At 43.2% G+C, this 12,128-nt stretch overlaps 1 protein-coding gene across 2 annotated transcripts in view; it reads right to left on the minus strand.

Moving 5' to 3' along the window:
- Positions 1–4,193: 4,193 nt before the first annotated feature.
- Positions 4,194–12,128, minus strand: part of EHF (ETS homologous factor) — a 38,444-nt gene continuing 30,509 nt past the window's right edge. The window contains exons 5-9 of one of the 2 annotated variants that reach the window (XM_082629727.1): positions 11,907–11,975; positions 11,720–11,788; positions 6,297–6,356; positions 4,551–4,746; positions 4,194–4,447 (exon numbers count right to left, since the gene is read on the minus strand). In XM_082629727.1, coding sequence (XP_082485853.1) covers positions 4,348–4,447; positions 4,551–4,746; positions 6,297–6,356; positions 11,720–11,788; positions 11,907–11,975 — 494 coding nt within the window. In that variant the 3' untranslated portion in view covers positions 4,194–4,347. Of the gene's footprint in view, positions 4,448–4,550; positions 4,747–6,296; positions 6,360–11,719; positions 11,789–11,906; positions 11,976–12,128 lie in introns of both variants that reach the window. The other variant, XM_082629726.1, reaches the window with a different exon arrangement.

The following is a 12,128-nucleotide window of genomic DNA, read 5'->3' on the forward strand; positions in this document are numbered from 1 at the left end:
ATGACTTGTTGAAGCATGAAGCACACAGTTACAGGTTGGTGTCTGTGGTTTTTATTAGTGTTTTCTGGGACCCATCAAACCAAAAAAAATATTTTGAAAAATATAATTCTTTCATAAAACAGAAATATTCAGTTTGAATTTAACACAGTTTCAAGGGCAAGATTTCTGATTTTTAAAAAAATAGCAGCAGTAGGGTTGCTTCCCACAAATTGTCAACCCAGAAGCCAGATGGGAAGAAGAGCAAGAATTAGGCATATAGTTACAGAAAGATTAATCCCAATTAAGCTAAACTTGTGAAGGCTTATACATTTTAGTGGTTCGTGAGGCCCAGCCTCAACACGTTTTTATTAAATGTTCTCTGTATCTCTTATTCCAGAAATGGAATACTGAGAAGCAATGCTGAGGTTAATTCAGCTCTGATAATTGTGATTGCTGTGTTCTTTCTTTCACACAAGAAGTATCCATCCAATGGGCTCTATGGAGCACCTATTATACCCCACATAGTTAGATAAGCTCCTCACAAACATGGTTCCATGCTGTGCACACAGTAGGCACTCAATAAACTTTTTTTTAACTAAAGAAGAATAATATAATTGCCTTTCCCTCTTACTATTTTAACTTTTCCTACACTTTATACATTTGAAAAACAACACACTTGCAAAACTAAAACCTAACATGCATGACTAACCTTATCAAAAGATCCCTCAGTATTTTTCAAAACAACAACAAAAAAATACAAACCAACCCCAAAATACTAAAACTTAGAACTGCTTTACACTTAAATAGCAATTTACATCATATAAACACATTCATAATCTTCATTGGTTTAAACAGGTTCAAGGTTCATGACTGGCTTCTTATACCAGATAAGTCTCACAGTTCCTAATAAGGTGACAGAATTCTCACACAACATACGTTGACTTGCAGAACCAAATAACCTGTTTTGATTTTATTTCAGCGCAGGTAGGAAGGCAAAGTAAAGAGTCTCACAGTAAAATGTTCACCTGATAGATAATATGTCCTTGAAGTTTTGGCCGTTGTGCTCTTCATCCAGTGAAGAAAACAATTTACATCACGATTATGGATATGGCTTCCCAATCCGAGGAGTCTTCCAGAAGACATTCATTCATTAACTCAATATATGGTTATTGAGGACCTGTCTCATGTTAGATACTGGGAAAACAATATTGCTAAGATATCATCCCTGCCCTCAAAGAGCTTACAGTCTAGCAAGGTAAGAGTTTGAAGAAGGACAAGCACATTCACAAGAAAACTCACTGCCCGGGTCTGCCCTGCTCAGAAAGCAAGTTCAAGAAGCTGTAAGTATGTCCCTGGGAGTCAGGGCTTTGCTCGTTTCATCAAGTCAAATATCTAGAAGCCTCAGATGATCTGAGTCTGGTAAAGTCTTAGCAATACCTTTCCTGCCTCAGGTTCCTAGGAAAAAAACAAACAAGAGTCCAAGCCTTTAGTTTAAGGAGAGTTTAAGGAGACCATGCGTAGTGACCATAGGAGCATCAGCTCAGACGAGCTTCTCAAGTGAGAAGCTGTGAGTTGCCAAAAGAAGGGGGCTTCACCTGGTGCTGGCTTGTCTCTGGGATTTTGTTTTCTCTTGCAACACCGGGGGGAAGGATTCTATTCACACCCCAAATTGGCATGGCTCGATTACCTTCAGTTCTCCAAGTCATGAACAGCGCACAGAAAATGCATCAAACTCAAGCCAAGACAATAGAGAGATACGCTGAGAACTTAATACGCCCACCTATTTATGCAGGAACCGGGTGCCAAGAAACTGTCACTTTCAACAAATAACACAATCTGCTAATTATCTGCAGAGTGTTCCATTCAATATGTCCCAGACTCACTACCTAGCAGGGACTGCTCTTCAATGGAGAGGGTGAGGGAAGAGCCAAGACCAATTTGGAGGAATGTGAAAAACTTACAGGTTTGCGGAAGAGCAAGGTCGGAGAAGGATCCAGGCTGCCTAGATGATGAACAGGCCAAGCCAGAGAAGAAACAGCAGAGAGCGAATTAGCAGATACCCCTAATCACGTCACACAATTCAGACACACACAGCCACACAAACATTCATGTGTTTACACAAATTCAAATATCTGGAGGTTTAATTTATTCTGTGGGAAGTATAGTCAACTGCTGGGAAAGCCTCATAGTTCTTTAGCCTTCCTTGGAGAGCAAGGTGTGTCTTTCATGCAGGAATGTCTCAGATCTGTGCTGCTCATCTTCATTTCTCTCAGTTCCCTCAGTAACTGTGACTTGACAACACTGAATAGCACCCAAGTCAGGCAGAGAGAAAAACAACTCGGTTGTACCTTCAGAAGATCATTCATCTCACTAAGCTGTGCTCCAAGGTCACTGGCGATAATGGCTGTCGTTATAATTAGGACAAATTCTTAATTCTTCATACTTCCAACCTTCTGAATCCATTACAGACACTCTGCAACTTTTGACTATGACTCGCTTGCCTGAGTTGAGGAAGGCAGTGCAGGAGGTGTTCCATCAGTGGATGAGACGAGCCCCCTCTTATTGGTACATGTCTTCATTCCCATAATATGCTCAAGATAGAGAGGCAGGAGGGAGGAGAAAGCCAAGGACATGGGGAGCAGGAAAGAAAAGTTGCAAAAGGGATCTGGATATTCAAACTCATTTTCAAAGTGTCTATAGGCTCACGTACCTCCCAGATTTCAGGGTCTGGCGATAAGTCTCCAGGGACCCAGAACAACACCAGCATTGGAGAAGTCTCCAACTCCTTCCTGACCATAGATCCTGAACTGAGTTTTCTGTTTTTCTCTTCCATCCTTCCTTTCTTTTCTTTGTCCTTTTTTTTTTTTTTTAACATTCTTCTGGATGCAAATCTAGGCAAGACATCATTCACTTTGGAATGAATTAAGATGAGACAGGAAAGAGATTATCCAAAAGAGGAAAGATTATAAGAACTAACATCTGCAAAGATTCTCCCCTGGAACTAACTTCCTCTCTCTCACACACACACTCTTTTTCTCTCCTCTCAGTGTTTCCTTCTGTAATATAATTTTTACTCTGTTTTGTAATTCTAGTGCAAATGTGTTCTATTGTTAGCCCTTGTTTATCTGAGTCTAGCTCTCATCTCAGGTTCTGAAAAGAAATCCCTCTAGCTCTTTCAACCCATTGTCCAAACATTTTAAAAATGAAAAATAGGTTGACTTTAAAGTCTTGCTTTTGCTTCTCTCTAGGGATTTTTTGTTGTTATTGTTCCGAGAATAAATCACCATCCTCATCTTGACTAGCTAAATCAGTGGTTCTCCCTCCCCCCCGGCCCCAGGGGCATTTGGTAATGTCTAGAGACATTTTTGGTTGTCATAACTTTGAGGACCAGAGTGCTATTGGCACCTAGTGGGTAGAGATCATAGATACTGCTAAACATTCCAAAACACACAGGACAGCCAAATAATACACAACAAAGAATAATTCAGCCAAAAATATCAATTGTGCCAATTGGGAAACCACAGGACAATGGGAGTACAAGAGCAAACTCATAACTACCTCCCTTTTCCCACTTATTTTTAAGCAACTGGGATAAAAATAACCAAAGCCAGACCTTCTCTTAAGTAACTAAAAGTGAGCAGAGGTGGCAATTGAAGTTTTTCACCAATCATCCAAGGGGGAGGAGGGAAGATAGACTTGGCACCAGGTAAATCATTCCTGAATGAGTATAAAGCCCCCTCCACCATTAGTATTCTCTGATTTAAGCATAAAAGGCATGTGATTATGCAGTGATTACAGTCCACTGTGGATTGTGGACGTCCTCATTCTCCACTCACTGACACCCGAAGGTCAGGGTAGACTTCTCAGCATCCTTCTGGTTCATCCCACCAATCGGAGACCCTGGAGTTCATCCTAGAGACCACGCCCACCCCTCTTGAAGAGGCCACAAGGATGCTATGTGCGGAGGACACGTCACCTTTTCCTAAATCATTTTGCATATAAAAACTTTTAATGCCATCTGATTTTTTTTTCTTTCTCCTTAGCAAGAAGCACATGGCTACAGACTCTGTTCTTGCAGTGGGAAAGAACTTCACAATAGAGGCAAAAATAAATCACAGCCACATACAGTGTCATATTTCACAGAAAACTGTGTACGTTTGTTCCCCATATAGGACATACTTCAAAGTAACAAAATAATTCTATCAACTGTCATGTTCCTTCTTCCTGTTAGAAGTAGATGTATTTTTTTCCCCGTCATGGTACATAAATATCAGAGAAAAGTAGTCTTTGAAATATTTATGTCCAGGGACTTCTTGGTTGGTTATCATTTGGGATGTGTTTAGGTTTGTGTTCAGTGTGTCAGCAGCTTCAGTTTTCATTTTCCCTCCATCCGCGTGCATTCTTCCCAAATTTATATACCAGTCTTCGTCCATCCACACGTTCCAGAATTTCTCTTTTGTAGTAATATCTGTAACAAAAGGCATTGCATAAGGTGGCTGGTCTGATTAAGACAGCCGGGGGAATGACTGGTCACACGGCCTTATCATGTTTGGAGACATGAAACTCCTCACCTCATGGCTCGGCTGAGTTTTTCATAGGTCATGCTGCTGTTGTTTTTCTTTTTCCCCCAAAGCTGGGCGACAGCCTCTGATTTCAAGAACCTGAAGATGCCCTCAGACCGGTCTTCCCACTTGATTAACCCTGGATTCTTGTCTGGGTTCAGGAGGATGTCGCGGATGAATTCCCATAAGTGAGTCCCTCGCGGATCTGAGGTGAAGGAGAAACAGGAGTTTATTCATGGCTGAAGGCCTAGAGGAAGCCTAGAGGTGAAACATCTTACATCAAGTCAGAGATACTCGACTCCATGCTACCCGCCTGTGATGCCAAATCACAGAATCCCCACTGGGTATTTAAGAATGAACTGGCACAGTTTTTTAATTTTACAAATCAGAAAGCTGAGGCATGGAGAATGTAACTGACTTGACCAAGGTCACACAGCTAACTAGTGGCAAAGCCAAGACAAAAGAACAGGTCTTACATAGAGAACAGATTTGTGTTTGCCAAGGGGGCACGGGTTGGGAGAGGGGGCGGAGTGGGAGGTCGGGGTTAGCAAATGTAGGCTATTATATGGAATGGATAAACAACAAGCTTCTACGGTATAGCACAGGGAACTATATTCAATATCCTGTGATAAACAATAATAAAAAATATTTTTAAAAAAGAATGTATATATATGTGTAACTGAATCACTTTGCTGTACAGCAGAAATTAACACAACATTGTAAATCAACTGTACTTCAATAAAAAGAAATAAATTTTAAAAATAGGTTTTAGATCTCCTAGGCTAGGAGGTGTATCTTCTAAATATGGTTGACAGATTGCTGGGCATTCATTTCAACTTGTTACTTCCCAGGAGAGCAACGCTCAACCACTTTTATTCGGAACTTCTTTTATTTAGAACCTCAACCAATTAGACGGCTGCCACCCAGAAACTGTGTGTCAGCCAAATGCGCATCGGTAGGGTCTTAGAATTCTAACTCCTAGAATATATTGGGGCGGGGTCTCACAGGGGTTGAGGGGGCCAATTTGAAAATGAAACAGCTACTGTAATGAAATTAGCAACCAAATTCAATTCTACCCTCACTGGATTTGTGACACACAACTCCCTCCCACACCCAGTTTGAAGGGCTGTGTTCATTCAGTTCTGTGGGATGACCTGGAGTAGCAGATAGCAGATAGCAGTCCAACTCCTTACAATTTCCAGATTACACCACATTGATTTCTTTCCGTGTCCTCCGCCCCCCACCTCCATGTCTCTGATATTTCATACACTTTCATAAGGTTTTATTATCGGGGGAAATACAACTCCCCCAAAGCACTGTTGAATCTTAAGAATAAACAGTATTTCTTGGAACAATAACTCCACAAAAGTAAGAAGCCAACATATAGCAAAAGAAAAAAAGAATACACCCTCAGCTGTTTCTTCCCATCTCTCTCCTCTTCCCACCCTTTTTTCTGGAGAAAGGGAAATTGCTCACCCCATGCCTGAAAGAAGTTCTCGTTCACTGATGTCTCAGTTTTAGCACAAAGAGAACAGAATGAGGAGGAAATATCCACTGGGGATCCACTTTGAGAAGCGACTGCAGAGGGGGTTACTTAGCCAGCAAGTGATGCCTCTCTTTTCACACCCTACCCAGTCTGAGGTGAAGAAATGCAGGCAGCAGGCAGAGGCAATATTTGTCTAAAAACTGGTGGCCTCCAGTTACTCTCCACTCAAGGGGAAGGGCCAGGAGGCATCTGAAAGCCAGCCAACTTACTGTGCTTTTTGGTGTGGGACTTTGTTGGTTGGTCTTGCTGCTTTTTCATATCAGGCGACTCTGCTAAAGAGAAAAATGAGAACTGCTTCATTTCCCTATTTCCTACAGTTATCATCTTCATTCATTCATCCACTCATTTCACCAGTATTTATTGAGCACCTACTACATGTCTGGCACTGTTCAGGTAGGTGATCGTGTCCAAAACAAAACAGAGGTGATAAGTGCTCTGGAGAAAAAATTTCAGGGTAAGAAATAGGGGTAGAAGTGTGGAGATGGGAATAATTTTGCCATTAAATATAAGGTGGTCACAGAAGACGTCTCTGATAAGGGGACCAGAACAGTGTGAGGGGACAGCCATACAGAGAGCTTGTGGAAGAGCTTTCCATGCCTGAGAATAGCAAAGGCCCTGAGGTCAGTGTGCATAGAATAGAAGGAAGCCAGTGTGGCTGTGAACAAGGGGCACGGGGAGCAGGTGAGGTTCACTAAGGCCTTATAGGACTTTTTGAGGATTTTAGCTTTTATTCTGTGAGAGATGGGAAGCCATTGAAGGATTTATTTATCTATTTATTTATTTATTTATGGCTGTGTTGGGTCTTCTTTGTTGCCCGCAGGCTTTTTCTAGTTGAGGCGAGCGGGGGCTACTCTTCGTTGTGGTGCATGGGCTTCTCATTACAGTGGCTTCTTGTTGCAGAGCATGGACTCCAGATGCGTGGGCTTCAGCAGCTGTGGCACGTGGGCTTAGTAGTTGTGGCTCGCGGCCTCTAGAGCGCAGGCTCAGTAGTTGTGGTACCTGGCTTAGTTGCTCCCCGGCATGTGGAATCTTCCCGGACCAGGGGTCGAACCCGTGTCCCCTGCATTGGCAGGCGGATTCTTAACCACTGCACCACCAGGGAAGTCCCCACTGAAGGATTTAGGTCATTGAAAAGTTTTAGGTATATATATATAATACAAAAATGTAAACATTTATAACAAAGAAAGATGACTTTTAAGCCAGAGGAATGCCTTTTTTGGCATGCAAAGTTACCTTTTAATTAGCCTGACAAAGAGGCCATTGACTGGCCTAAGCTCAGTACAGAGGGCCACAGTGGACTATGAAAACACAGATTAGTTTAACAAATGACTCATTATGGTAACCCTTGAGATTATCAACAAAGAGGAGATGACAGAGGAAAATCTGTGAAATAAAACTTGTTAAAGAGAAAACTAAATCATCTAGCAGTGTGTGTGTGTGGGGGGGGTGTGTGTGTGCCAATGGGCACTTCAAATGTCAGGACGACTAAAGCAGATCTTACCATAAAAAAAATTACCACAATCAAAAATCTGCCAACTTGAATCCAGGGCAGCCCCTAAATGGTAGCCAATCCTGATAAGAAATTGGACCAGTATATCGTATCCCTTCTGTGTACATTACATCAGGGCTCCCTAACTTAAGGTTTGCTGACCCATGTGTGGACTTCAAGGGCATTTCAGACTGACTGAAACCACAGGCAAAGGAAGAGGGTCCACAGCTTTCAAGATTGTCAGTAGTGATCCATTATTCAATAAAGTTTGAATACCATTAGATCCTAAGGAAAATGGTTAAGAAGACTAGCTCCTGTTTCTTGACCACTTACTATGTACCAGGCACTGTGGTCAGCACTTTACATGAATCACCTGTTTTGATTCACACAATCGCCCTATGAAGACGGTACTAGCAGGATCCAGAGGTTTTACTCAAAACCACTATTCTATGCCATTTCCAAAGATGGTGCCACATAACAGATTTCATAAACATCTTCCCTGCCAAGAATCAGGTTCAGTTCTGCAACCCACTACTTAGTGGGGAAAAGTCATTCCAATTTGATGATTCTCTATTTCCCCGCGTGCATGGATGCATTCACCTATCTGATCCCCCAGATTGTCACAACTCAGAGCTCCCAGCAGTTTGAAAGTCGTGGTGGGATAAATGAGAGAGTTTTAATAAGATCTGGTTAGAAGAGAAACCTCTTTTTCTGGTTAAATGTGCCACCACCCTCCCCCACCCCGCCGCCCCTCCCCTCAACACTGTCATCAGGAGGGTTTGCACCCGACTTGGATTTCTCTGAAACCTGAAAGAACAAATTCGCAGGAAATGCAAGGAGACTCCACTCTCCCTCTCTGTAGGTTTCAGGGTGAGGTTGCGACATCCCATCAGGATGTGACAATATTGCGACAGGTTGGCACCCACAGCGGTTTCCAAGTGATACATCATTCTGACAGGGCCACGTTGTTCTGCAGACAAAGAGTGGCATTTACCCAGCAGGCCACAAGCAAAGCTCATTTTCAAATGGCATCCAGGAGGGATGCAGGGCCATTATTTCAGAGCCAGCACTGAACTCAGAAAAACCCAAGGGTAGGTGTCTCTCAGCTTTTTGGCCTCAATCATTGTTTAGGGGTTGCAAACTCATGTAAAGCAAGAATCAGTTACTTTGGGGAGTTAAGGTACCTTTATGAATAAAATGGAAACCTTGGCCCCTCTCCCCAGAAAAAGGCACATATGTGTACACTCGTGAAATTCTGTAACAATTTCAGGAGTGTGTGGGTCACTTAGGAGTCCATGGACTCCAGATTAAGAAGCCCCAGACCAGCTACACCACGAGGAAATGTCTCTTTGAGATGTCAGCCATTTACCCAAGCTAGACTTCCATCCAGCTTAAGAAAGACCCCCCGCGAAAAAAATTCCCCCAATAAAAATGTGTGCATCATCGTAGGCAAGAATATGCAGCCAAAGGCAAAAGAAACTTGAATTTCTTCCAGCCTCTTCTTCCAGTCCCCAGGGCATGGGGGACAAGCTGTGGAATCACCCACCTGCCTCAGCACTAAAATCTTTTGATCTGAAACCTTACCTTAATATGATGGCCCTGCCCCCTGTCTCTTCCCCTGGCCTCAAAATAAAAGTCAAAACCTTTGAAGTTAGCCACGTGGTTAAGTGATTCATCCTTGTAAAATAATGGCTTGCTCTGGGGAAACTGTCCAGCTTGGCTTTCTCCTGCTCCGCTCCCAGGCACCTCAGGCCAAGGTCCAGTCCAGACGGGGCAGCACCGAGGCACAAGTTTATGATGAGTTCCAGAGCGTGACTTCATCTAAGCTGCTTCACAAGAAGCAAAGATTAGAAGCATTTGCATATGATTCAGCTGTGAGCCATTTCTTTACGGGATATACAAATTTCAGTGTTATAATATACAATGCCACCCTCGCTCTAGGCTCAGCGAGTCGGTAAATAAACACATCAATCCCGAGTTAGCGTGATCGGCTCGAGGACTATCGGGCAGATCAGGAACACTGGCGGCGGCCATTTTATGAAATGAGCAGATGACAGAGAAATCAAAACAGAGCCCGCTCCCCCACCTGTGTTTATCAGCAAGGGCGTCAGTTGACATGTGGCCTCGCCTCAGCGCGGCTTGTGACTTGCACTAAAACACATAAAGATACTTAACTGCACTCCATTTCATAGGAGCTGGAAATCTAAAGACTCAGACAAATGACAAGGGTCTTTGGGGGGGGGGGCGGTTCTGGTCCCGTCCAGTAAAGACTAAACTATTCTAAAAGGAATTGATCCTTACGAGGTTGTAATAACTATCCTACCTGGAAGGCTGTTACCCCAAAGAATTCACCAACCCAGACACTGAAATGATTCTTTAAGTGATCATTCTGATCGGGGTCCTGGATGGCTTATCTCATTTTCCAGCCTGTGTTACAATTTCAGGATAGGAATCTGGAGTAAGGTGATCAAGAATCAGGGGAGGTACAGGAGAGCAGATTTGTAAAGCCCATTTGAAGAAGGACTATTGAAAAGTAGAATAGCTGAACTCAGGAGACAGTGAGTTCCCTGTTACTACAAATATGAAAGCCGACATTGGTCCCTGTTGATTGGGAGATTCCAGCAGGTTAAGTCAGGATGCAGGAGAGAGCAGTGTGTCCTGGCTGGGAGGGCAGCAGAGTTGTTGATTACGGCTTTTCCTTTCCCAGGTGCCTAGAGACTTAACCATCCCTGAGGCTCAGGAAGTGGTTGGTTCAACTTTATTCTTCCTTGGAATCTTCTGCCCTAAGCCAAAGACCCAGGACATGGGAGGTGACACCTTAGGAGGTGTGTCAGGAAGTCAGAGGGTGACCATGGTGGTTTCTTCAGCTCTGAAAACCTTGGTCTTGACTGGGTGGTGACGATTGCCACAGAAATTTTACCCTGACTGACTCAGTTCCCCCAGCATGGCAAATCCACTGCAGAACCTTTCTAGTGTTTGATCTAGTTCCCTAATTTCAGCAAATACTTAGAGTGACACATAAGGCGATGGGCCTCTGTGTGGAGGGGGAGGTCGAGAAATGAATTGGCCTCCATTCTTAACCTCAATTCCAGAAGCATTTACCCTGGCTCCCAGACCTGTCTCATTCAAAGGGCTTGACCCGAACAAAACCTCAAACCAAAAGCTTTCATTTTTTCAGTTCTCAAAAGCACACTCAACAAAATGAAAAAAAAAAAAGGAAGGAGGAAGGGTTGTTGTTTGATTCTTCCTTTCACAGACACTCTTTTAAATCCCAGTTCTGAAGTTGCCCCAAATTCAATTCCAGGAAAAGACAGATTCACTTGTGACGGGTCTAAACTCCATTTCACAGAGCCAAACAGATTCACAAATTCGCACCGAGATCAAGAGACAACACGAAACCCTCTCTTCACCTCCCCCATGCACTCATTCCTACCAGTGGAACTATTTGTAAGTGGACAAGGAGAAATAATCTGAAATACAATCTGAAAGCTTCTCTCCCAGACTCCCAGCAGACCAGCCCTCTCATTCAGTGTAACCTTGATTGAGTCATGGGTAGACCCCAGATGCATCCAATCCTAACCAAACACGACTCATATGAACATAATTCATAATGTGCAGGCGGTCTGACTAATTAGAGAGTCCTGATGAGCCAACAAGGTCAGACTTTAAAACTGACCTGTGATTCCCAGGGTTCCAGAAGTTTTCAGCTACTGCCCCTCCACCCAGAGACCATCATCCCAGGTTCACTGTCCTCTGAATTCCACTGTTAGACATTCATTCTCTAAAGCCAAAGACAGCTTGTTGAAAATTAAATAGAGCCTTCTCCCCCATAAGTATACCCACATATGAATAATTTTATTGGATAATTTCACAAAAGCAAGTTTTTACTGAAAAGAGAGTTTCTGTTGTCACAGAGAGTGACTTGGTTTCACAGGAGCAAAACACATTTCCTAGAGGCATCCTTGCTGGTTATTTTCAATGTACAAATATGGGCCCAAAAGCAGATTCTTTATAAACCTTTCCTAGCCTTTTAATGGGAAAGACTCCAGTGAAGTTGGAAATGTAGGGCATTGGTAATTCTCATTCATTCACAGTAAACACTTGCAGGAGGCACACTCAGCCTCAGATGCCAGGACAACTTACCAATGGGAAGGTGACCGCTGGTTGTCATGGAGATCTGGGCCCGGCAGAAAGTTTTGCTGTCCAACAAATCTGTGGCAATGAAAACATAAAGGACATTAAGAGTCCCCTCCTTACCACATAAATTTTTGGCTGTTAGCAAACCGGAATAAGAATGTAAAAGGGTCTTAAGCGTTGGGGAGTTAGTTACCTACTGTGCTACCATAGTTGGTATCATAGAAATAGTTTTCTTCTTTCCAGGTGTTCATGATGGAAGGGTCTACAAAGGACAGAAAATGGGACTGTCAGCAATCACCTTCCCCAGGTGAGGAGTTTGCCTTTTCTTACTCACTGTTCATCAAAGAGGTGTGGGACAAGGGGCTGGTTCTCAGAGAGAAGAGATAAGATTCTGCTTCAGCCACATGTTACCTTA

The sequence above is a fragment of the Mesoplodon mirus genome (assembly GCF_964341445.2).
Source record: "Mesoplodon mirus genome assembly, chromosome: 7".
Lineage (NCBI taxonomy): Eukaryota > Metazoa > Chordata > Mammalia > Artiodactyla > Ziphiidae > Mesoplodon > Mesoplodon mirus.